Source organism: Alosa alosa, chromosome 8, assembly GCF_017589495.1.
Source record: "Alosa alosa isolate M-15738 ecotype Scorff River chromosome 8, AALO_Geno_1.1, whole genome shotgun sequence".
Lineage (NCBI taxonomy): Eukaryota > Metazoa > Chordata > Actinopteri > Clupeiformes > Clupeidae > Alosa > Alosa alosa.
The window spans coordinates 30,365,926-30,392,946 of NC_063196.1; the positions used below are offsets into that span (position 1 = coordinate 30,365,926).

A 27,021-nucleotide genomic window follows, 5' to 3' on the forward strand; every position below is an offset into this window, starting at 1 on the left:
AAGCATTCAGTAGCCTACAACACTAGGCCCACCTCAAGCTACCAATAACACCTGCACAGCTGGGAGGCCAAACGACCAGTGACACCTGGCAGGTTTCAGCAGAGGTGATCCAGGACAAGAAGAAACTTGCTTTTGTGTCTATGGTGGAGTTAGTGGGCTCTAATTTAAACTCTATGGGCCAACAGGCCCTAATTTAAACTCTAAAGGCCCTAATTTAAATGGTGGGCAAAGTCCCTCATGTATATAAAGCTGTCAAAACGAGTCTTCCAAATGAATCCATGCACATGTACATGTGTGGGGACAATGAGCTGACACACCTATGTCTGTGTTTTGGATATTTCTTATTGAATTAGGACATTGATTTTGCCATGTTATTAAAGTAACATCTGAAATGTAGGTTACTTCTAGAGGATTCAAGTCCACAATCAGTGAGGGGTTAGTCTAGAGGATTCAAGTCCACAATCAGTGAGGGGAGCTGTGAGGGGTTAGGTGCCTTGCTCAAGGGCACTTCAGCCGTGCCTACTGGTCGGGGTTTGAATCGGCAACCCTCCGGTTACAAGTCCGAAGCGCATATTAGATGTAGGTCATGCAAGGAAAACACAGTATTGTTTTAATATGTTCAGGTTCAGCCTTAAAAATCATTAAAAAGATGATGTACAAATAACTACCAAGTATCTGTGTGTCTATCAAACTTGTTTAAGGTAAAACTACTGAAATATACAAGAAAAAAGGTAAAAGTGAATGCTCAACTTTTTTTATTCCACAAACAGAAGGAACCTTACAAGACAAAAACCTTCTGAAAGAGTACATCAGCATTGTGTACCATCTCCAAACCATTCATATATCTTATCTGGGTCAAGGATACAGTAATGTAAATTACAAAATAGAAAACAGGCCAATAATGTGTGATCTAATACAAATACAGATTGAGGTTTCACTCAATAAACAGTACTCCTCTGTTTAATAAACAACAGCTGTTCAAAGAAAGCAAAAAGAAAGAAAATCTTAGAATCTCTGAGAATTGCACAACTTGGCCATTACCTCAGATTTGGCAAATATATGATTCTAACCTTACTGGTGAAGCTGAAAAAGAAGCTCATTAGGCACCTCTTGGACCCTGTTAACCCCCAGACCTTGAAACTCATATAAATCCAGAACAGGTCATAGTTTCTGAGCAAACAATGAAAAACACTACAACTGAAACTTTTTCTGAACTCTATAACATTCCTGTCCTACCTGGCATCTACTGATATAAGCCTTATGATAATAATCCAAAGTGATGACTTATTTTTTAAAAGCTATCCTTTCTAGTGTATCACATCTTAGAACAGATATATTGGCCGGTGAAAGTAATGAAACTATAACATCTGCTTTACCTGCCACAGTTAGCACAAATGACCAAGTCAAGTAACATAACCTTAGTTGTAATATCGGCTATTGGTGGCTATTTAACCAGGCTTAAAACAACACAATTGCAATCTGATCTACCTGCTGAGAAATGAATGTAATCTGTAATCAGTTACATTAATATTCTTAAAAGACACTATACAGACCAGAGTCTGTACAGGTAGCTCATCATGAAATGTAATTCTTTCATTTAAAATTTCTTGTGGCAATAATATTCTTCTTACCTGTCTAACTTAATAATATTCTGCTGCAACATGCCTCTTCTTGTTTGTCCTGCATCTACTTAGGTAGATAATTCAGTATTTTTTTCAGGATCTGGTTCAATAGCTCCCTCTTACACTACAGATCTGATGCACCTAGAAAGGTTATGCTCAGTCCTGTCACCACCAATCATAATACAGGCATCAGGCCACAAAGCTATAAGACTGACCCCTAGTGGACAAATATAACACTGCTTTGTTGCTTGAGTGAGCCATATCATCATGTAATTTGCCACCTTAACCTCAGTGAGGAGCACTGGCAGTAGGACATAGAAGACGAAGAAGATCAGTGGTTCAAACATACAGGCCATTTCGTCTAACGTCTAGAGGAGCCGGTCTGGTTGCTACTGGGAGGTGTTTTGGGTATTGCACCTCTGAATCACCCTTCCTGACCAGCAGATTGACTAATACTAATAAACTAAAAAAGGAAAGTGGATTGGCCACATCTTGACCTCATGACAGAAGACTGGGGATGGCAGACTGGAGGTGAATTGGTGGCCTGTGAACAGGCCTGGAGGTAAGTTCTGCTTTGGCATTTGCAAACATATTGCCTGCTACCCACTGATACACTCATACCTCACCAGCATGAAATGAGCATGAGACCTGTGTGTGGAAAATACATTGCACAAAATCATGAGTGTAGATGCTGGGATAATAATGAGGAAGTTGTTTGGGATGACCGCAATTCCACAAAAGGGAGAAAAAACTCCTACATACCAAATACTAACATGATGAAAAGACTAAACAAATTACATACAAGCTTTCCTCCTTTTTGGGTGGAGCACATAAACGTCTCTTTAGTGGACTTAGAAGAGAATAACAGAAAAGAGAATTTAAAACAATTTGAGAATTTGAAGCAAAACACCCCCTTTACAAGGACATAATTCTTTGCTACATGCTTTACTTCCCTTACAACTTTTCTCTCTTTCTCTTTCTCTCCCTCCCTCCATCTCTCTGTGGTCCCTCCTTCCATCAAAATCAGCTTCTATAGAGGAGAGAGGCTGTTAACTACGGTAACCACCAAGCTGCACAGGAAATGGGACTTCCTGCTTCCTGTCGGTTTGCGGCGCTGGTCGCAGTCCGCTCTTGGTGGAGCTCGGTTCCGGCGGTTTCAAGAGGTGCGGAGGCGGTCCTGATGTGACCTTTGACCTAAATGGTGACCTGTGACCCATTAAGTGGGCAGCGGGTCGTCGTCGCCACGGCGACACCTGCACTTGCAGCACAACACGAAGGGCGTGGCCAAGAGCAGGAAAGGGGAGGCAACCAGCAGCAGCAAACCGAAGCCAGCAAATATCCCCACCACCTGTGAACGAGAGAGAGAGAAAGGACAGAGAGAGGGAGAGAGAGAGAGAGAGAGAGAGAGAGAGAGAGAGAGACATAGAGAGATCAGGGCATGAGCAGAAGAGAAAGGAAGGAGAGATAACAGGAATGTGTGGGAGAAGCAGACAGAGGAGGAGAGATGACACAGACAATGGAGGACAGAAAAAAGGTATAACATACAGTATATTATTAGAGTAAGTGCAGTAAATACAGTATTTTATTAGAGTAAGTGCAGTAGAAACAGTATATTACATGTATTACAGTAAGTGTAGTAGATACAGTATATTATTAGAATAAGTGTAGTAGATACAGTATATTATTAGAATAAGTGACATTCTCAGTAACAGGGCAAACCAATAGATATGAGTCTATGAAAAAGTTGAGTTATGTTAAAAAAATAATACACTTCATAGGATCAATATAAATCACTTGAGTACTTCTGGCTGTGAGCCACCTATTTCCTTTATCACCACAGGAGGCAGCATTTACCATACACATTGCAAATATAATCCAACTAAGCATTGCTCAGACTTGTTTTCAATCACTGTTGATAACAGTATATAAAGATATGAGTATGATTATGCATAATATTCATATGGATGTTCCCATGTATACCTGAGTGCGATGCCAGATGACGGAAGCTCTAGAGTGGCCAAGCTTGTTCCGGCACGGCCCTTTGTCATAATGGATCAGGAGGAAGTCGTCCTGAAAATATATGGACAGTTGCACAGTTTGTTCCACAGTTTTTTGAACAAACTTTTTTTTGGTAACACTTTACTTGACAGTATTGACATAAGAGTGACATGATCCTGTCATGAACACATGACACTGTCATGACACATGAACCCTAACCCTAATCCTAACCTCCCCTCACCTAACTCTGACCCTAACCCTAACCCTAACTTGTTATGACAAAAACCGAGTGACACTTAATAACAGAAGCGTTATGTCATAAACGTTTATGACTTGTTTATCACACGTTCATGACAGTGTCCTGTCACTCTTATGTCGATACTGTCAAGTGTAACCCTTTTTTGTCAGAGAAGCTGATGGAAATGCTCACATCCAGTGATTCCAGGCAGTACCAGCAGAAGGCGTGCTTACAGCTTTTGCACATCATCTGCGCGCAGCCTTCATCCCTCTCGATGTACACCTTACACCTGGGGCAGCGCTTGATGGGGGCGTCCTCATCCTCAATCTTACAGAAAGGGCTGATGGGAGATAAACACCAGGCAGGTGTCTTAACAGTTTGGTGAAAAACGTAAAATGTCATTAAAAAAATACCTAGGGAGCTAGGGTCTGTTTTCAGGAATAATACACTGTTAATTTGCATTAAATTGTTTTGAATTTGAACTTTTTAGTCATATATCTATGGAGAACCAAGTAGACAAGTTGGAACAGTGGCAATGCGAGTAAGGTTGAAGGCAAACTTCATACTAACTTCAAACTTAGCATAGCAGGTCCCTGTACCTGATATCCCCCGGTAGGAGGCTGGTGATCAGCCCGCTCTCCTGGCACGGCTGGTCCTGGTGCCACTGGGTCCGGCAGGCCGAGCAGAATTCAGTGCTGCAGACGAGGCAGCGCACACGCTGCACGGAGGGCACGTCCTGCACGCCATCCTTCTGAAGCTGGCACACGGCCTGGCACGAGGAGGACGGGCACCACGTCCGCCAGGGATCCAGCAGCACCTCTGCAGCACAGCAACACGGAGATGATATACCCAAAAAAATGCCGCAATTCCCCCGCCTATTAACCAAGGTGTATACATTGATTTTGTAAAATTTCATCAGCTATGAAATTAATGCACAGGGGCAAGGTATGCTGTACATGGGAATGTATTTCTTCATTCTTCTAGGTCGACTTGTTACCTGATAATGTGATGAACTCATTACGCTCAACCCTTGATTCAGTAGCACCACTCAAAAAGAGAATAAGAAAACAAGTAAGGCGTGCTCCATGGTATACCACACAGACAAAAACCCTCAAACAAACAGCGCGTAAACTTGAAAAAAAAAAGGCGTACCACTAACTTGGAAGTTTCTCGCCAAGCATGGAAAGATAGCCTTATCACCTACAAAAAAGCACTCAACGAAGCTAAGTCAACCTACTATTCCTCGCTGATCGAAGAAAACAAAAATAGTACAAAATTTCTCTTTACCACAATCTCCCGCCTGACGAAGAGCCACACAGAAGTAACCGAATCTATCCCTATTTGCCTAAACAGTAACGACTTCATGAACTTGACAAAATGACAAAATTGAAACAATTAGAGATAAGATTAATAACCAATCAGTCTCACCAAATATTCATACTCCATTGCTGAACGGTAGCGAAAACATAATTGAATCACAGATGAGACGAACAACGTTGAATTCATTTACACCTATCGACATTTTAGACCTCACTTCCACAATCTCTTCATCAAAATCTACAACTAGTCTACTAGATCCTATTCCTACCCATCTTCTGAAGACTGCGCTCCCTTTCTTGGACAATGCTTTGCTCCAGATTATAAATAATTCACTCCTATTTAAGATTGTACAAGCCTTGATCATGGAAAAGGATGGCATGGAGAACATCAGCTTTTAATGGTTGCTTCTAAGACACATCAATATACTATTGTTAGTCTTGAGAGACGATTTACTAAAAAAACAGCAACCTATGCAGTTATGAGATGAGGAATCAATCTAATGAGTGTCTCTTTCTCTCTCCCTCTCTCAGCGCACGCTGCCGTTCCTCTCAATTCTATTTTTAAGACGCTCGGCGAGGCTAAAAATAGCTCGGATGACCCCTTTGGTGAGGACACCGGCTGGACTGCATCCGTTTCCCTGACAGCCTGGTCTGGTCTCTGAGACCCTGTGGGAGGCCCTAATATTAGTCAAATGCGACAGACCCCACGTCATTCATTAGGCTCAGCACCTCATCTTCTTGCTCGTTATATGACAGTTTTCCTCTCTCACACAGAGATGCTTCTACAAATGTGACACCACACATAATTCATTAGACTACATGCCTCATCTTCCACCCTGTCATATGAACTTCCTTTCTCTCACACACATACAGATCTTTCTACAAATGTGACACCACACATACTTCACAGATCTTTCTACAAATGTGACTTCATTAGACTACATGCTTCATCTTCTGCTCTGTTATATAAATTCCTCTCTCACACACACACACAGATCTTTATCCAAATGTGACACCACACATAATTCATTAGACTAAATGCCTCCTCTTCCAGTGTGTTGCTGGTGTCTCTCTCTCTCTCTCTTTCTCTCTCTCTCTTTCTCTCTCTGTCTCTCAGAGAAACAGTGCCAGTGCACACAGAGGGAGAGATGTTTCTAGAAAGCCTGTGCTGGTTAAGAGATCAAATTCAAATTCAAATTCAAGTTGCTTTATTAGCATGACTGTATTGGGAACAGTGTTGCCAAAGCTATTGTTACATACGACATAACACACAATAACATAAGACCATAAAAGAAAAACAAATACAATCTCAGATCTTTCTAGAAAGCCTGTGCTGGATAAGAGGACTCTGATGTGCTGTCAGCAGCAGCATCCCTCTGGTGCTGAGGCTATTTTGGGAACCGCTGGGCCGTGGTGAGAGGAATGAGCGAGAGCATCTAAACGGGGGCCTAAGAGACTTGCTCACAGAGCCCTGACTGACCCCAGGGCCACTTTAGTCTTATGCACTTGCCTGTGTCATCTTACATTGCATTACATTACATTACATTACATTACATTTAGCAGACACTTCTTGACCAAAGTGACTTACATATGTCAGCTATATTACAAGGGATCACATTGTCCCGGAGCAACTTGGGGTTAAGTGCCTTGCTCAAGGGCACAACGGTGGAAGCTGGGAATTGAACCGACTGAACCGATTGAACTTTCAGGCTACTGCACACTAGCCCAGCTCCTTAACCACTACACTACCACCGCCCCTGGTGTGTGTGTTTGTGTTGCTGTGTGTGTTTGTGTGGACTTCCTTCTGGTAGCCTATGTGTGATTGCCCCACGTGTGGTGTGTTAATGCATGCTCATCCATCTTGTGGGTTTACATCTTTTATTTATTTATTAGGTTAATGCTTTTTTTATCCAAAGCTACTTACAGATGTTAGTTCACTGCAGGGCCAGTTTCCCTGAAGAAACTCGGGGTTAAGTGCCTCGCTCTAGAGCACAATGCTGGCAGCCGGGAATCAAACTCATGACTTTTCGGGCTACTGCACTCCACTACATTACCACCATCCCCTAGTGGTCTAGAGCAGGGGTCTCTGGGGGGGCCACATTATCGTTCCTGACTGTGATGGGGGGCAGCTATATAACGTAGAATTGTATGACCCAGACCAAAATTGTGTAGTAGAGATTACTAGCCTGGCACAGCTATCCCCACTACTATATCAACACTTGAGTCCTGGCAACCATACTAGGTGTGTCATCCGCATGCATTCTTTAACAAAGTCCCCATCAGTAAACGGCTTTCCATGGATAGCTAGTAGGTGAGCTACCTTATAGCTAGCTCGGACAGCAGCCTGGTTGACCGGAGTTTGGCGAAGGAATATATTCTGTTGTGCAGCCAGTCCGCCTTTCATCCTCCGAATCCTGTCTTCTCTTGCTTCCCCTCGCAAGCTAGCATACTAGATGTGGCGGGTTTCGTGGTGGCGACGCAGATTATATTCTTTGAAAACTGCCACACTTTCTTTACATATAATACAAACTGCACAGTCCTTACACTGAACAAAAAATAATTGTTGGTCCACTGTTCTTTGAAAACTCTGCACTCTCTATCAAGTTTTCGTTTAACACTAGCCATTTTGCGGTCCTGAACACTGACAGTTCTGTGCGCATGAGTTTTCTGTCACTGCAGACAAAAAACAACAAAATACCAGATGCAGACATGTTATTATTTTCCAAAAAGCAATTTAAAAAAATAGGCCATGACGACTTTTGGGGATTGCCTCATAGGGCCGGTTCAAGTAGTGGGGGGCAGAGGGGCTGTTTGGCGACCCATGGTCTAGAGTATAGTACATAGTCTACTCATGACACCTGGTTGCATGGGCTGCTCACCTCTTTCAAAGCGAAGCCGCTGATACCGCTGTAGCACTTCTGAAGGCACCAGGAGCTCCACCTGGGGAGAGAGAGAGCAGTGGACACATTAGTACTGACCTCACCTGGCCGGTGAGCTCAAACAACTCTCACTAAACTGAAACCCAATCTAAACCGAAACCCAATCTGACAGGCCTCAACAATATACAGTGACAGCTGTGGCGTAACTGGCTGGGGCACCTGCACCGTACGCCGGCGACCCGGGATCGATTCCTGCCCCGTGGGCCTTTTCGGATCCCACCCCCACTCTCTCTCTCTTACTCATTTCCTGTCACTCTCCACTATCCTGTCGCATTAAAAGGCATAAAAGCCCCAAAAAAAAAAAAAAACAATATACAGTGACAATACATAATTCAATCAACCACACCTTCAAAAAATAAAATATTGTTTTTCATGTCAGCGTTGTGGACTGCGATAAAACATTCAAACAATGTTCCATGTTCAGTAAAAGTGTTCACCTCGCTCTCCGTCAGGAGTCCCTGCTGCGGACAGGCCGAGTCCGGGCAGCCGATGTCCGTCTGCAGGCCCTCTTTGATCAGGAGCTCCACATACTGCTTCAGACACTGGGGCAGCACAGACAACACAACACACAGGAGGAAGATGGTGAATAAAACCACTAGATAGACCCCCTCAGTTGGATTAATAAAAGTAAGTAAGTATAAGTATACTCTTTTGATCCTGTGAATTAGTGAGGAGTGAGGGGTTAGGTGCCTTGCTCAAGGGCACTTCAGCCGTGGATGTGGGCATGGGAGAGCAGTGCTCAACCACTTCCCCCGCCCACATTTTTCCTACTTGGTCGGGGATCGAACCAGCAACCCTTCAGTTACAAGCCCGGAGCCCTAACCAGTACCACGGCTGCCCTCTACTACATGAATAAAGAAAGACGATAATGTGCAGGTATGCAGGAGCTTAAGAGGACACCTTCAGTGTTTCTGACTTTCCTGAGCTGGTTTTAGGTTGCAACACAACATAGGTCTGTGCCAGTGGTCTAGTCTAGATAGCTGTTGTGGGTATACTGTGATGTAGTCTTGTTAACTGTAGTGGGTATACTGTGATCAACCCCAAATGTTAATACAAATCCTTGCCTATTTTTAGTGGGTATACTGAGATGGCGATGCTTTTCAATTGGGTATACTGCATAGTCCTGCGTATCACGTAGACTACACCACCGGTCTGTGCATTGTGTGGTAGTTCAGACTTTGAAATGAAACAATTTACAAAGTGAGTAGCAAGACAACACTAGTTGTAAGTAGATGAAAAAAACTTTTGGAGGAAAGTAGGGATCTTTTTGAGTTGTGAAAGCATCTGACATAACCCTCTGCCACTGGAATGTTCTCGCCATATGTTAATTTACACAGACGCCAGGACTTTAACCTCCCTCCCTCCCAGGACTCTTCCATTCACTTAGAGAACCAACGCCTGCAGTGGGACAGGGAACAGGATCATCATCATCCCCCTAATCAGCCTGGCTGGAGGGAGACCAGTGGGGTCACAGGCTGTGTGACTCTACACACAGCCTCTACACATCTGGGTTGAATCATGACGTACATATGTGACGTACATAGGCTCTGTGCTGTAAGGGTTTTGGGTGTGCCACTGATTACCATCACAAAAGCATCTACAGTGTGTATGAACACAGCATGCCATCTAGCTGTGCAATTATTATGTATGATACAAACGAGAACTCTAGGGAGATACTGTAGATCATTGGTTCTGTTCTCCAGAATGGAACACTGGGATTTAATAGAATATGGAACTTGGAACACGGAACATGAAACACCCACACACATTAATCTGAGTCTGGAAGCAAGCCATGTCGAAGAGAGAGAGCCAACTTTAGTAAGGAGGTGTCCTCTACTACAGTCTACAAATAATACAGTAAAAGAAAACTTGTGGGTGTGTGCATGAGAGTGTGTCTCTCTCTGCATATGTGTATACAGCATGGGTGTGTGTGTGTGAATATGTGTGTGTATCTCTATATATGTGTGTGTGTGTGTGTGTGTTTGTGTGTGAATGTGAATGTATGTCTGAATACGTGTGTTTGTGTCTCTGCATGTGTGTGTGTCTGCATATCTATGCACCTCTGTGTGTGTGTGTGTGTATGTGTGTGTGTGTGTGTGTGTGTGTGTGTGTCTATGCTCACCACCGTGCAGAAGACGCAGTGGCAGTGTGTGAGGGCGGTCATGTGTTCGGGGGTGAACTCCCCCAGGCACAGCTTGCAGGACTGCAGCGGCTCCAGCGACAGCTCTCTGCTGCTGATGTCCTCCGCCCTCGCGGTGGGCTCCATCGCCATGGTGTCGGTTGTCATGGTGCTCCGTCACTCACGGCGCCTGCGGATGACAACACTGGTCAGTCACATACTGAGGAAGGAGGGGTCAAGGACTAAAAGCGGACAATTGTACTTCATTTTCATCATTTGGCACGTCGCCTGAATGTACTTTCTTGGTATAATTCATGGAATTCATAATTAATTAATAAGTCTACGTCATGCAAGACCTACAACCTCAGCAAAGTCTTGCCACAGATTTGAGAAATAACCTCTCTCCCTCCTTCTCTGTTCTGGTCCAAAAATCACTGGTAATCTTATTGATTGACATGGTTGACGTCCGATCACTAACTTTGAGTATATTATGATTTTAATATACCTTGTGGAAGCTGAGGCTGTCTGACTAGATTCAGAAGGGGTTCTGTCAGGCTATTCATTGGTCATGGCTCAGAGACAAGACTTTGGGGAAATTCATGTCGACATAATCATAAGCTTTTGAGCTCATTTCAAAACAAAAACAATTACATAATGCAAATGTGAGTAAGCTTACAGTAGTCTCCCCATTAAGCACTAGATTGAGACCATTACAGAGAAAAATAAACACTCATACTGAAACACAACCACAAGGGGGCAGAACTGAGTAAGGACTGATAAGTCGAGGGAAACATGGCCTTCCTTTGTATGAGGAGCAAGGGTCAATAATACATCAATTTCACAAGTGATTTATGAATATCAATACCAACATTACATATATCAAACTGTGGCATACTACAGTAAATTTCATAGACAAAATGTGTGAAAGTCAGTTAAGTGTTTGCGTGTGTTGCAGCATTATGAATGGATGTACTGTATGTCTGTGAGAGATGGGGAGTTTGTGCTGTCTGAATGGTGTTAGCACACATAAATCTCATTAGACTGCTGATAGACGAAAAGCCCATCAGAGTGGAACACACGCACGCACACACACACACACACACACACACACACACACACACACACACACAGATGATCTACCCTGAACAAGCAAAGGATTTTATCCACGGAGGCATATGAATTGCGCGAGTTAAAAATAGAAAACCAAGCTCGGAATTACCACCAGATACACAAACAGTCTGCCGATATTCCGGCATGGCCCATTAAATAATGATGTAAGAATCTGCTTCTGTGGGAGGCTGCTTTTAGTGATAGGCCATTCAGACATCCCAGCTGTGTCCTCTGAGACACACAGTACTTGCGTCTCACAGTACACACGAGATGGTAAACTTCCCAACAGAGTGCATCCTCTCACAGACAACCCACAACTCAGGCTAACACACACACACACACACATGAACACGAACACACACACACACACACACACACACACACACACACACACACACACACACACACACTAATAGAGATGGTAGACTTCCCAACAGAGTGCATCCTCTCACAGACAACCCACAACTCAGGCTAAGACACACACACACACACACACACACACACACACACACACACACACACACAAACACACACTAATAGAGATGCTAGACTTCCTAACAGAGTGCATCCTCTCACAGACAACCAACAACTCAGGCTAACACACACACACACACATACACACACACACAAGATAAAAACACACTTGCGCAAACACACACACACACACACACACACACACACACAAAGTAGGAACAACAAACAAACCAGAATTGAACAATGCTGTTCGAAACAACAAACAAATCTGGCAAAGGAAGAATATGTTTGTTTGCTTTTCAAGTCAAGTCATTTTATTTGTATAGCACATTTCAAAACAACAGGAGTTGACCAACATGCTTCACAAGTAAGGCAGAGAAGTCAAACTGGCCATCTCCTCCTCCACCTCCACCTCCCTTCTGTGACACATAGGAACTCATCGCAGAGGTTTATTAATTCCCCCGTGTGTGTTTGTGCAATGAAACTGTGTGACGTTTAAGAAGCTTCAGACGGGCAGAGACTGAAGAATGGACATCTTTAAACATGGTGGTCCTGCTGTGTCCTCTAAAGTGCTGACCACACCTCTCCTGCTGCATTTAGACCTCCATTGCACACGTGCATCAACCAGGATGCAACATCTGGAACTGAACATGTGCAACATCTATGTGAGTGAGCGAGAGAAAAAAAAAAGATAAAAAGAGGGAGAGAGAGAGAGAGAAAAAAAAGAGGGAGTGAGAGAGGATAAAGACTAGTATGAAATGAGACAGAGAGAAAATGGTAGGATTTTCACTGGCCAGACATACCCAGACGTGTCTCTTCGTTTCCAACTCACTGCACCTCACAGCTGGAACAGAAGCTGGGCAGGTGGAACCAACTTAGCTGGCGGAGCTAGGGCATCAGACTGTGTGCAGGGCTCTACACTAACATTTTTTTCCAGGAGCACTTGTGCGCCCAAGTTAAAAAATTTAGGAGCACAGACAAAAATTTGGGCGCACAGTCAGTTCTGTACTTAACTTAAACATAATCTAACATTACACTGCAGCTAACACTTAAACATGCCAGTGCACCAATTGCGAATATTAAGAATGACTGACAACATTTAGGCTATAGGAAATAGGATTTTAAAGATCAGTGCCTACTTTATTTTCAGTCTGTTTTATTTTCCTACATTTTGTTAATGTAAAATAGTATAATACATTGCCATATTTGCATTTAGCCTGTATATTAAGTATCCTGCCAAATGTAGGCTAATTTATTTATTTGTGAATCCATCTGTAGCTAATCCAAATATGCCCATGGTGACCTACAGTATCTGACTGCATACTGCCTAATACTACTAATAAAACATTCCAGTTTCTCTTCCACAAAACCCAACATAGGCTAATCAAGGATATATATATTTGTTATACTTTTACTTTTTATTTGAAATATCTGCATTGATGGGGGCAGTAGGCAAACGTTAGGCCTACTTTCGTTTTGCACTTCAGCTTGTATTCGGTGTAAACAAACAAGCATTCGTGGAAGCCAGGAGTTGTCAGTAGCGTTCTACCTTTGAATAAAATGGGAGTATTATGGGAAGCTTTTGTGCCTGTTCGCTACAGCTATATTTTGCATATTGCAGCCAATACGTCAACTGGGCTAAAAGACATGTTAGGTTACCTTTTCTTCTCTCACTGCATTCTCAGAATCTTATCCTGTTCCTCCGATATCCGATGAATTCGGTGGATATAAGAACTAACTTCTTTAATCTTTGCATCTTGGCTGGCTAGTCTATCTTTCCACTTTTCTGGCGTGCTCTTGGATTTGATAGAAGCGACTACTAGCGAAGTCACAACGCCAAACTGCTAACGCTGATGGGAGGTGTAGTTTTTATGCTGCATTCAAGGACGCGATTCTATGGTTTGCACCAGTAATGTTTCTTAATGTTATGTGTATTTTGTAGACAAACATTGACATGGATAGAAGTCATTCGCACCAGTGCGCCTAAATATTTTTTTGTACTCGCACGCCATCATTTGAAATGGGCGCACTGTAGAGCCCTGATGTGTGTGTGTGTCTGTGTGTGTGTGTGTGTGTTTCGCACTCCCTCTCACACATGCACACACAAAGACACAGACAGACACACCTGGATGCCCTCTCATGAAGGAGGTTGCTTAAATTAGCCCTGGCAAGAGTATGAGCGTGCACCCGTGCGTCACTGCAGATAGCAGCCCTTCATTATGCACACATCTCCCCTGATAGACCTCCCTCCCTCTCTCTTTCTCAACCACTCTCTCTCTCTTTCTTACTCTCTCTTTCTCTTTCTCTCTCTTTTTCAACCACTCTCGCTCTCTCTCTCTTTCTTACTCGCTCTCTCTTTCTCTCTCTCTTTTTCAACCACTCTCGCTCTCTCTCTTTCTCATACTCTCTCTCTCTTTCTCGCTCTCTCGCTCGCTGACAAGCTTAGAGGAACCACAGGCCCTCCTCAGCCCTTTGCCTGCACTTTCATTTCAATAACATCACATATAAATAGATGGCAGAAATGTTGCATAATACCATACCACAGCTTACGTGATCTCTATTTATACTCTATGTAGGTTAAGGCCAATAAGACTGTCACTCTATGTTACTCTGTGTGTGTGTGTGTGTGTGTGTGTGTGTGTGTGTGTGAGAGAGGGGAAATTGAGTTTGAAAACTGCTGTGTGGATGTCATTTGTTTCGGCCATGTCAGATTGTGAATGGACACTTGAATCAGCACAACTGCTGCTGGGTCATTACCACTGAGGGATTTGTCAGCACTTAACAGGATCAGAAGCCGTGAGAGGATATTTTCGCCCCTCATCATCATCACACACACACACACACACACACACACACACACACACACACACACACACACACACCAGTGTTTTCTATATTGTACTACTTAAATTGGATGAAATTGGATCATGTCATTGTAGAGCTATGTGTGCCCTTTGCACAGCCTCTCCTTGTGTCTCTGTCTCTCAATGAACCTGCATGCACAGAATCTATTTGTTGGCATAGAAGACGACTGCTAAATCGTGATTAAATCCGGTTAGCATCATAACCATGTTGTGCAAATTTGTTCAAAACTGTGAACACCCCCGTCACCTACCACCACAAATAGAATTTAATTCTGTGGGAAATACTGCACTTGTCTCTGAAGTCATTCTATTTTCTTATGCAAAGCAGTACTTATTGGTACACTAATGTATCCTATTGTTCTCCTGTTTGTAAGTCACTTTGGACAAAAGTGTCAGCTAAGTGAATACATGTAAATGTAACCATACATGTGACAGGGAACTGGCCTCACTAGTTTATATCTCCTGAAGTCCACCTTCACTCTGACCACTGCCCTGGCAGCAGGTGTGCTGGGATGAAGGACACAAGACAGGGTAGCCTCCCCTCTGAAGACAAAGTCAAGGTGCCTCGACTGATATCAATAGCAAGACAATAGTTGTGAAGAAAGAAAAGAGAAAACATACAACATGTTATGTTGTTGTGTAATGTGGGCTGCTCTGTTTGTTGTTTGTTTTTTTGTGTTCTTTGTCTGTACTAACTAGTGTTTGCTGCTGTTTATGTGTGCACGGTTTGTTTGTTTGTTGTTGGTCCACTGCTTCTCTTTTTGTAGATGAGGTTTCTCTATTTTTATTTACATTTTTAAGTGTGGCCTTTCTTGGCCAGGGACCATTTGAAAAAGAGACTATTATCTCAATATGACCGCCCCTAAATAAGGGAAAATAAAATAAAATAATAAAATAACACCCACACTGAGGTGTTGGTTACGAGCGGTAGCCGAACCCTGATGAAGGCTGTCTGACCAAATGCCGGTTAACAGATAAAGGAGAGTGTGGCTACTCTTCATATAGGCAAGAATTGAGTTTACAACTCTTCAGAAGAATATGACAAATTAGTTACAGTAAAGCGATGGTTCGGAGTAATTTCACCCTAGGGTCCTTTGCACCATGACCCCGAGCCAAACCCCCTCCGAGAACCTGTTTTCCCTTGGTCGAACCCTGGTCGAGTAGCGCTGTCAGAAACGAATGACTTTCTGCAGGTGTAATGGAACCAACTTAGTATCTCGTAAATGTTTACAGGCTTTTCCCAAATCACGGAAGTAACGTCGACGCAGCGGTAGATAGTAGCAGATAGTAGCATCCATCAGGCAAGTGTTATTTAAACTAGATGTACCGCATAGCGGTACAAAATATGACCGCCGCTCAGTCCTGTACATCCGTTCCGCGAAAATAAATCACACTTCAATTTGTCTCCATATTTTACTCCATCCCCCACTCTTGAAACTTTTGTGTATGCTTGTTTGGCATGCCTGAGTGTGTGTGTGCGGCTGCACAGAAAGTACCCTACTGGTGCTGAAAAGGTGAATAGATTGTAGAATAGCCAAAGAAGATGTAGAATTGTTATAAAACCTTTAAAATCTCTAAACAATCACAAGTAGGGCAGTTCATCACAGTTCATCCATTGCAACTGGATTGATGAAAGGTCACTTACACCTGTAGGCTACATTGTATTTGGGAAAAGCAAAAGGTATCAGCATAATGTTATTTATTTATTTATTTTTTTATGTATTTATAAACAAAAACATCTGTCAGTTCCATGCCGTTTTCAACAGCTATCAAAAACAAAGGTCATTTTGGATGGATGGATTTTTTGTGAATGTTTCTTCTTCTACATAAGATTTTAGTCATCTTTAGTTCATGTAATACTTTATTGTCAATGCACAAATTAAGTAACAGTAGTCTGAAACGCTATTGTTAATGCACAAATTAAGTAACAGTAGCCTAGTCTGAAACGGCGTGCTGTTTTACATCTAACCAGTGGTGCAAATAACTGACATGTCCAAATGGGCCTTGATGAAATGCGCCGCTAGACTGTTCATACACATTTTAACGGGCCAAAGTTGAAGAGCTTTTGTCCGTTATTGTTAGTGCAAATATAGGCTGATTCATGTTCCCTTGCATTGTTTAACTGAGGTCCATGGCTAGTCTGGCTTTCATCAGACCAAGCTCAATCTTTTAAGAAATCAAAAATAAATAGCTGGCAGATCAGGCTGGGTTCACCCAGCCTAGTCCATAGGCACCCGATATTGTTTAATTTTCCGATTGAGATATACACGCTCTGGCTATTCTAAATGCAAAATGCATCAGGGAGTTATGACAAAACGGTAACTAACAAACTAGATCCTAATAGAAAGTTGTTAGCTTCCCTAAGCTACAGGTAGGATTATAAGGTAGGCCTATTGACAACATAAATTGTCAATAGGCTATGCTGGCTTACACAAATAAAATCTCCTTTGAAACCAATGGCTTACGCCTTACAGTATCAAGCGGACTTAAACTGTCATATCGCGGGCTTAAAAGTTGTAATAACATTCACGCAGCTCCATGAGTCAAGGAAAGCTAAAATGAAGTAGCCACTTCTAAATGGGACCTACTACACAGTAGCTTAAGGTGTTTTGCTAAAACAGCCATAATGAAATGAAGGTGTCATTGTTTGATACTTCACACACACGCGTTTTTTAATTTCACAGACTACAACTACCAAGCTGTAATCAAAGCACATCGATTCCCCTCTCACACCCTGCACGACTTAAAAACAAAATAAACAGGCGCCTCAGTCTCACGCATGTATAGGCAAAACTGCATCAGACCGTGTAACGTTGGTAAATCTTCCATTGCACAGAATGATTTTGTAGCACGCAATAAAATGACAGTCGAAAGATACAAACAGTGCTGCTATACATTTGTTTGGTATAACCGCATTTATAGTTTTCTACAAATGCAATAAATCAAATGCCTCCATCACTCAACCAACGCTAACGGTAACATTACCTAGGTCCTTATTGATATTACAAGATTAACGCATCTGCAGTAAAACCAAGCATGTCCGATAAACATCCTCAGATTTATTTCGCTTCAAGAAGAAATGGGAATTACACTTCATGTGAACATCGCCCTATCCTTATTAGATGTTCAAGGCGGTAAATTACAGTCCTTGTATGAAGCCGGCCCATTGTTTTTTCCAACCCCTTTTAACTTCCAACAAAATTACGCCTCACTGCAACGTGCGCGCCATCTAGTGGACAAACGACTACTTCTCGCCAATACTGAAAATGCAGCCATGATGATGATGATGAATATTTATTTTGGCTTTCTTTTAATCCTACTGATTTTCATTTTTTACCGGGGCAAATCACAAATGAGTGATTATGAGCCAGGTTTATGTGGGCCCTTGAGACCAACATACCATAAAAAGATTCACAGAGAACTCAGGTCTGCCCTACCCTCCTTTTCGGGGTCCAGTCCAGCTGGGGCTGCAGATGAAAACTAAAAAAATGACGGTTCCATGCTATCCATGTGGGGGTACATGCTCACCAAGTTTTTGTGTACCCCGGTCTTTCAGTGTCCCGAATCCTTGTTGGTGTACGCCACTAAATGTACACATAAATTATTTTATTGTAAGGCCCCCCATGAACGAAAAGTACACAAAACTTGGCATGCATTCAGAGGGTGTCATAATGATCCTACACTTTTAATTTTGTGCAGTTTTGACCTTGTCAGCCAGAGACATTGAGATGAAAAAAACACCTAATTTTATGCTTTTAATTTTTAACTAGGTGGCGCTATACATGAAATAAGTGGTAATGGGATGGGTTGACATGCCCCTTAAGACCAACATACAAAAAAGGTGGACCTCCTAGGCCCCACGGTTATCGAGATATTCACAGAAAACTGTCTCCCGCCACCTACAGGCCAGTTGGTGTATAGTAACATAAATTAATTTATTGTGTGGCCCCCATGAACGGAATTCCACAAAACTTGGCGTGCATACAGAGGGTGTCATAATGATCCTACACTTCCAATTTCGTGCAGTTTTGACTATGTTAGGTCACAGATACCTTCAATTACACCACCTCATTTTTACTTTTTGTGTTTAACTAGGTGGCGCTATACATGAAATGAGTGGTTATGGAATGCGTTGACATGGCCCCTTGAGATCAACATACAAAAAATAATGGTCCTCCTAAAACTTACGGTTCTCGAGATATTCACAGAAAACTGTGTCTGCCCTACCCTCCTTCGGGGTGCAGTCCAGCTGGGGCTACAGATCAAAACGAAAAAACGATGGTTCCATGCTATCCATATGGGGTTACATGCCCACCAAGTTTTGTCTACCCCGTCTTTCAGTGTCCCGGGAATCATTGACGGAAATTTGGACATGCGAAAAAGAAAAAAAAAAAAAAAAAAAAAAAAAAAAAAAAAAAAAAAATCTGACTAAACCTATATGATGACGCCGGGCTAAGTGCCGGGCGGTCATAATAAACTCCTGGTGTACTTACAAACTTTTCAATGCCTTGTTTTATGAGTAAAGAACATAGTTGTACTACTGTAGACGTTTCGTACCATTCAGGGCATTATTAGTGGGGTAATTTACGAGATAAAAGTTGGTTCCATTACCTCTGCAGAAAGTCATTAGTTTCTGACAGCGCTACTCGACCAGGGTTCGACCAAGAGAAAACAGGTTCTGGGAGGGGGTTTGGCTCGGGGTCATGGTGCAAAGGACCCTAGAGTGAAATTACTCCGAACCATCGCTTTAAGGAGCCAGATAGAGTGTTTGATACAAGAGGGAAAAAATGTCAGAAAGAGAGAAACAATCATTTCATTCAGGTCCACGGAAAGCTGATCTTTTCCCAGGGCACTGTCCATTACATAACTGAAACCTCAGACAGTGATATTTAAGGTCATCGGGGAGGAAAAGTAAACGGCAAAGGAAAATAGAGGGGGTGAATGAAAGAAGAGAGAGAGAGAGAGAGAGAGAGAGAAGGCCTCTGTTTTGCACACTACTATATGGTCCATATTATGAGATGGTCCATAATGCTAAGTACTCTGACTGTGCCACAGAGCCATTGTCTTTGTCCCCAGAGAGAATTGTCAGTACTTACAAGTGAATGAAAGGAGAGAGAGAGAGAGAGAGAGAGAGAGAGAGAGAAAGCCTACATACTCTGCAGAATCTCAGTCAAGCTTTCCACAGTGAGGGAGTTGTGGGAGGAGAAAGAGACATGGACGATCAGAGCCATGACCACTAAATCTAAGGTTGAGATGAGAGTGAAGTGGACGCTCTTCCACTTACATAATTGGGTTAGGTGTACATATTAAATGATGGCCTACGTGGATGTGGCAGAGCCTGCTCACACAAGTAAAAAAACAAATGTTTTGGCCTATGTCCTTTACAGTGCGTCAGGGAAAAAGTCAGTCACTACTCTTCATGCTATCACGCAGCATTAAGGCTAGTCCTTCCTTTACATCACTTTTATAGGCAAGGCAGTTTTGTAGCAAAACTACAGAAAGTCTAGCCTTCAAAAAACTGCCCACTCTTTGTCTGTGAAAAAATAAGAAATCCCACAACACAAGTGCCTAGTGTGTTTGTCAGGCTGACAGGAAAAGACCTCGCCCACGCCTTTTATGACACCCTTGTGCTTATCACACCTTTCCCACTACATATTTAAACATTGGGACAGAGAGAGGCCACTGGCCACTGCCCTTCAATTCATCTGCAAACAGCAGTGCTAGGAGTCTGAGGTTTGACCTCCACTAACATGCTTCAACACCCATTAGTCACGCACAGAAAGTGAGATCGCAAGATACATTGTTGTTTACTGTTGATGGAAAACATGGGATTGAGCTTCTTACAAAATCACTGTCTGGTGCAGCAAATGATGCAGCGGGTCTTCACCCTGTAGCCTGTCTTGTCCAGAACCCTTTACAAGCAGAGTTGCTTTCAACAACAACTTAATCAGGAACAGAGGAAGTCAAAGAGCCAAGGCTTAGTAAACTTCCTGTGCAGATCTGCAGGGACTGGGCAGAACTATCTAGGCCATAAAACACACCCCTCTGGGCACAGTTCTACAAAAGACAAAAAAACACACACCCACATCACACAACAATGCAGTGGGAGGTTTCCCCAAATTCGAACAAAAACAAGTTTACATCTCCTTTCCGTGCCAGGAATTCCAGTAATTGCAGCGTTCGTGATGACTGAAATTCCAACTGATGAGAGAGAGAGAGAGCTGCAGAAGAGAACGATGATGGAGAAGCTGGAGGCAGTGAAAGGAGAGAGGGAAGGAGATAGTGGGAGGAGGAGGTGGAAGATTTGGGGTGTGCTTGTTTGTGGCCAAACTCTGTCGGTGAAGGGAAACAAGGTGTCTCTCTCTCTGCATATCTCTCTCATCTCGTCTCAGCTGAGCGATGAGCCTATGAGCACTTAGCAGATTACATGAATAGAAGAGATGAGGGGATTTGCATGGGGATCTGCTTTCCATTCAGGAGGCAAAGACAAGCTCACTGTAATTGGAGATGGATGTCAAGTGAGGATCTGAACCGATGGACACTAGGTTGAACAGTGTATGTCTCTGTGTGTTTGTATATGTGTGGGAGTGTGTGTGGTTGCTTGAATAAATGCTTTGCCTTTGTAAATGAGTGTGTGTAGTATGCATGAAAAAGGCAGTATGTGTGTGTGTGTGTTTGTTTTTTAATGTGTGTTGTAGTATGCATGAAAAAGGCAGTATGTCTGTGTGTGTGTGTGTCTGTGTGTTTTGTTTAAATGCGTGTAGTATGCATGAAAAAGGCAGTCTGTGTGTGCATATGAATGAGGCACATTATGTGTTATTAAAGGCTGTGTGCATGAATCTGCATATCAATAGAAATATCTATGCGTATGTTTGAGCATTCACACGTGTGTGTGTGTGTGTGTGTGTGTGTGTGTGTGTAAGTGTGTGTGTGTGTGTGTGTGTGTGTTGCGAATCTTCAGGCTCGGTCGCAGGGTCAACCTGAATGGATTGGCCGGGATGTCCAGCAGGAGGATTAGCTCGTTGCCCATCTCTCTCTCTCTCTCTCGGGGGAAGACAGAGCCAGAGCTCAGCATAAATACCTGAGCACTCCAAGCTCCATCCCCATGGCCCCTGGCCTTTTGGGTCAAGTCAGTTTTGGACATTCTCCAGTCTTCATTAACTAGCCATAGTCACTGTTGTTTAGTAATGTGCAACCCAAGGAGGGTTGTTTGCCTGAACTTGCCTGAGGTCACACAGCCATGTCTCATTTTCTGCAACTGATTGCAAGTGCAACCTGATTTAATAAAAAATGCAGTATTGGGTGGCTATGTGATCCCCACCGAACGGGTACTCCCCATTAAGATAAGTAGGCCTAAGCATCTCTGAGTGTAATACTCCCTTTCTGACTAATCTATTACACATAGATTCAACATTAAAGGGTTCATGATTAATCATTTTATTATGAAGCTATACACTTGACATTCCGACACATAGTGTGCTGCTGTTAGCATCTTGGCACTGATGATAGCTAGCTGTTAGCATCTTGGCACTAATGATAGCTAGCTGTTAGCACTTTGGCACTAATGATAGCTAGCTGTTAGCATCTTAATAATACTACTAATAAGCTTTATTTGTATAGCACCTTTCATACGCATAACGCAGCTCAAAGTGCTTTACATTTGGAGCATTTAACACAATATATCAATATATCTGGCCACTGCCCGATGACAGCTTGTTAGCATCTTGGCACTGATGGTCATTGGAGCTGTAGATCATGTAACTTGCATTGTTACTGCTGGGCATCACTACCAGTAGGGAAGTCTTTAATTGAATAATTTCATTACTGCATCCCAAGGGTAACCTACTGGATGTTATGGTATGTGTGTGTGTGTGTGTGTGTGTGTGTGTGTGTGTGTGTGTGTGTGTGTGTGTGTGTGTCAGAAATTAATCGGAAGTACAATGTAATTGGGACAGGTAATTGGTTTACAGTGTCATTGGTTCTGTGTCCCTGTTCAGGCCTGACTCCCATAGTTTGATATCCTATGCCATCAACCCTTACTGATCAACCCTGCCTTAGATCAACCCTTACTGTAATCTAGTGTCTATTACTGTAAACCCTTAGGCACCTACATCTTCAGAGCCGTTATGTCCATGGCTTCTCAAAGAACACACGACAAAGAAATATGAACACATTCCTTGGTTGGAAAGTCAGGGTTCTCTATCATAGAAAGAGGTTGTGGATCTGAACCACAGCTATGAATGGAATTACCTGTTTCAAGACTATAAAAAGCAGCTGAGCTGAAAAAAGTATACAGACATAACCATATACCTTAGCCTCATGTGAATCCTGTCTAACAAGCAACTCTCCATTTTAAATGTTCTGAATTTTATCATCTAAAAGTTCTGGCCTTAATTAAAGGGGGCTTAAAATAACCTTGGGAGTGAAAAAGAGATGGAAGGAGTGAGAAAGACAAGAACAGGACAGATGGACAAGCAGATAGGAAGGCAGTGAGAGATGGGGAGAGCAAAACAAGTGGAGATGAAACAAGAGAAGAGAGGAATAACACTGCGGTATTTTCACTAAAGGGGGGAGAGGAGAGAGAAAGAGAGAAGAGAGAGAGAGAGAGAGAGAGAGAGAGAGAGCAGAGCGCACCATTGGGAGGGTAGAGGGGGAGAATAAGATTGACAGATATCAAACGCTCAGCACAGCAGGAGCCCATTTTTCCCCCCTTTTGTTTATTTATGGCATCGGGGTCACAGACGTCCTAAGCTGCTTAGCCGTGTTCCACTGTTCACTGGCGGCCTGCACGCCCAAATCTAAGCTTCCCAGCACATGTATCAGTCAGCATTAGGCAGTTGGAATCAGACATTGGTCTAACTCTAGTTCCAGTATGAATCAGACACTCTAGTTCCAGTCTGAATTAAACACTGGTCTAACTAGTTCCAGCCTGAATCAGACACTCTAGTTCCCGTCTGAATTAAACACTAACTATTTCCAGTCTGAATTAAACACTGGTCTAACTTTAGTTCCAGTCTGAATCAGACACTCTAGTTCCAGTCTGAATTAAACACTGGTCTAACTATTTCCAGTCTGAATGAGACACTGGTCTAACTCTAGTTCCAGTCTGAACCAAACACTTTTCTTAATCCAGTCTGAATCAGGTACTGCTCCTACAAATTCAATGTTGCTTTATTAGCATGATGGTGAGATACAGTATTGCCAAAGCATAAAGAACAACAAAACAGCTCACTGTCAAGAAAACCGACACTGGTTACTACTCTAGTTCCAGTCTGAATCCAGTATCTGTCTGAATTAACTTAATTTGTCCTGGAATGACTGACTCTGGATTCTAAACCAGTGTCTCATGCCATTATGAATGCTGACACAATCCAGATCATTAGAGCCAAGCTTGAAAGATTACCTAAGACTCTACCAGACCAGTGCCATCAAGCTGATACCTGACAGAGGACAGACTATCAGTGATATAAGACAGAACTATCTCAGAGTGGTGACATGTTTCTAGCACTCAGTCTAGGTGTCCTGTAGTGTAACATGGCCCCTACAAGGCCATACATATGTGTCTGTCAGTCTTATATTTGCCTATATTGAGTGGATGGCTGTCCATAAGTTGTTAAGCTGCCAAAGTGTTGGGAACAGGTATCCTCCCAATGCTGCCACTACTTATCTCAATCTTACTTAAACAGATAAAGAGCACCTGAAAAGGCAGTGTGTGTGTGTGTGTGTGTGTGTGTGTGTGTGTGTGTGTGTGTGTGTGTGTGTGTGTGTGTGTGTGTGTGAGAGAGAGAGAGAGAGAGAGAGAGGGAGAGAGAGAATGAATGAGAAATTAAATAATAGAATGTAACATGGAGACAGAGAAGGAGACCAGGAGACAGAAGACAGCATGAGAGGAAGGATACATCTATGGAAAAGAGAGAGAGAGAAGTGTGAAGAAAGGGGAGAGGGAGGGGAGGGAATGTGTTTAGAAGACAGATCGAGAGACAGAGAGCAGGAGAGGAACAGGAAGAAGAGGAGTTGGCAGGTACAGAATGTTCCGGACGCTGGACCATCCCAGCAACACTCATGAAAGAAACATTCTCCTCCATTTAGTCACATTAGGCTGCACAGTAACAGGCTGAGGCATGTGTATGTGTGTGTGTGTGTGTGTGTGTGTGTGTGTAAGCAAGAACACAATACATGCTTCTGCTTGACTGTACATTTGGACTCTATATCTCTATATCTTTCAGACGTAGATGTAAGCATCACTCTCTCCCTATCTTCATTATTCACACAATGTTCACACCCACAGAAAGGTGAGAGTCCCTGGCCACTGGCTTTGAAGAAGTGGTGGGATCCAGACAAAGAAGTAGGGGTAAACAATTAAGCCTGCTGAGAATTCAAGTGGCCGTTTTAGCTTCCACAACACAAAGCAAACTCCTAGACACAATCACATACAAATACCTCCTCCACTGAGCTGAACTGACTCCATTTTGACAGAATTTGAAGTAAAAAAAAAGAGAATGAAGAAAGAGAAAAGATAGATAGATAGATAGATAGATAGATAGGGGAGTGAAAGAGAGAGAGAACTGTCTTTACAGTCAGTTATAGACTAATCTAGGTCATTAGCAGTAGACCAATCAGCTTCACCTTGCACCTGAATCTCTAAAGAGGGTCTGTAAGCCAACAGGTTTTCCAGCTCTTGTGGTTCATGTTGAAGAGGAGCCCCACCCAAACATCACCATCCAACAGACTCTTTCCAAACTGAACACAGATCTGCTCTACTGTTTGGGTATAGGGAATTCATCAGAGATCATAATTCATAGAGTTCATTAGAGTCTTCACATCTTCACATTGTAGGATGATGCTGAAATCATTAGACACTAAAAAAAACGGATGCACAATTTAGACTGATATAAAGATGAAAAAGAGGAAAAACATCTAGGGTTTTAGAAAGTACTAATTCTATGGGTCCAATAAGCACAGCAAAGAACCTTGTGGATTGTACATGAGACATTCTTTCCCAGTGGTTCAGCATAAAAAGGTATGATGACCCAACAGTTCAGCACAGTGCAAGCTAAAGGCATTTAATATGCTGAGACAGAAAAGCCAAGCTCAACAACTCTCTTGGCAATGAGCGAACCCTAGATGAGTCGGCTATGACCTAGGAGTTTACATAATTTGTTCTGCCTAGGACCCTTTTAGCTGAGCTCACTCTCTTTCATTTTGTGCACTAAAACCACTCGTGTACGGAACTGCAGTCATTTCAGTGCGTCTGCCTCCCTTGAGACTCCAGTGTCAAATCAATAGCCTACATTATAAAGGTGAGTTAAACGGCTTATGGCTGATGTACAATGTTTCAGGATGACACTACGCTACAATGCAATACTTTGATCTGAACCTGCAGTGAGAGAACTGCAGTAGGTTGACAAATGCTAACACGGTGACATCAGAGAGGCAGAGAGCTGCAACAAACCACTTTTTTCCATAGCCTATGCTTTCACATCACCAGACATCATCTTAGATTATCTACACACCACCGGGTATTATGTAGGCTACAAATAGTCAGAAAGACTACAATGAACAGTTGACAGCAAATAGGGGGCGGGCCCTCATATTGTAGGCTATGGAAATGGAAATGAGGTTCGGTTCGACTAAATAGAGAAACTGTAACGCTAAATCCGATTACAACATGCAGTAGGCTATGCGGGGAACTGACAAGTAAACGTTCAGTTCTGTCACACGTTAATTATGTATTCACAATAGCATTAGGCTATGCTGCCAAACTGGCAGGCACCAATCCCATATGCAGAGAACAAAACGCATGTTGTCTTTCCTCATGAAGATCAACTGAACTCATAGAAACACACTAAAACAGACAGAAACACTGGCTTGGTTTACCAGCCCTTTACGACAAGAAATCAGTAGGTCGACATGGGGAAACAAATTCCAGATGATCTCATGAATGTCCACAAAGGCACAGAGAACGTGTGGAGACTAAACAAGCAGTCTTACCTTGAAACGAAGGTATCGGCTGTCAGCCTGTTATGACACCAACATGAGTGTAGGCTACCCTCTCTGTGCACTACAGAAGAAGGGCGCAGCAGCAGCGCGTTGACATGACTGGTTATTCCGGGGTGTCTTGAGTGCGTAACAAAATTGAAAGACCCTCTGCACTTCCTAAAACCAACCGCTCGGCACGAAGGGTTGGACCAACGCCATTAGATTGCGCTGGATGTGAGGATGTGAGAGGAACTCAAGAGACGCGACCGATTTTTGTTTTTCGTCAGATGTCAGTGAACGCCCTCTGCTGGCTAATGTCAAATGTGTGGTGCTTCCTGAAGGCGAAATAACTCCGCGGT

The 27,021-nt window shown here is 42.9% G+C and overlaps 1 protein-coding gene across 1 annotated transcript; it reads right to left on the minus strand.

Moving 5' to 3' along the window:
- Positions 1-732: 732 nt before the first annotated feature.
- On the minus strand, positions 733-27,011 carry rnf144ab (ring finger protein 144ab). Its single transcript, XM_048251078.1, has 8 exons — positions 26,675-27,011; positions 10,239-10,425; positions 8,554-8,658; positions 8,057-8,117; positions 4,458-4,677; positions 4,051-4,198; positions 3,603-3,692; positions 733-2,970 (listed from the first exon to the last, which is right to left on the minus strand). The coding sequence occupies exons 2-8, from the start codon at positions 10,401-10,403 to the stop codon at positions 2,839-2,841; spliced, it is 921 nt and encodes a 306-aa protein (XP_048107035.1). The 5' UTR covers positions 10,404-10,425; positions 26,675-27,011; the 3' UTR covers positions 733-2,838.
- Between the last annotated feature and the right edge of the window lie 10 nt (positions 27,012-27,021).

Bases quoted from the DNA above. Each gene is read 5' to 3' on its own strand.
- rnf144ab (XM_048251078.1), bottom strand. From the start codon at position 10,403: ATGACAACCGACACCATGGCGATGGAGCCCACCGCGAGGGCGGAGGAC. The intron at 4,199-4,457 runs GTACAGGGACCT...ATCTCCCATCAG, and splicing joins CTCCTACCGGGGGATATCAG to CCCTTTCTGTAAGATTGAGG. The intron at 3,693-4,050 runs GTGAGCATTTCC...ATATATTTTCAG, and splicing joins ACTGCCTGGAATCACTGGAT to GACGACTTCCTCCTGATCCA.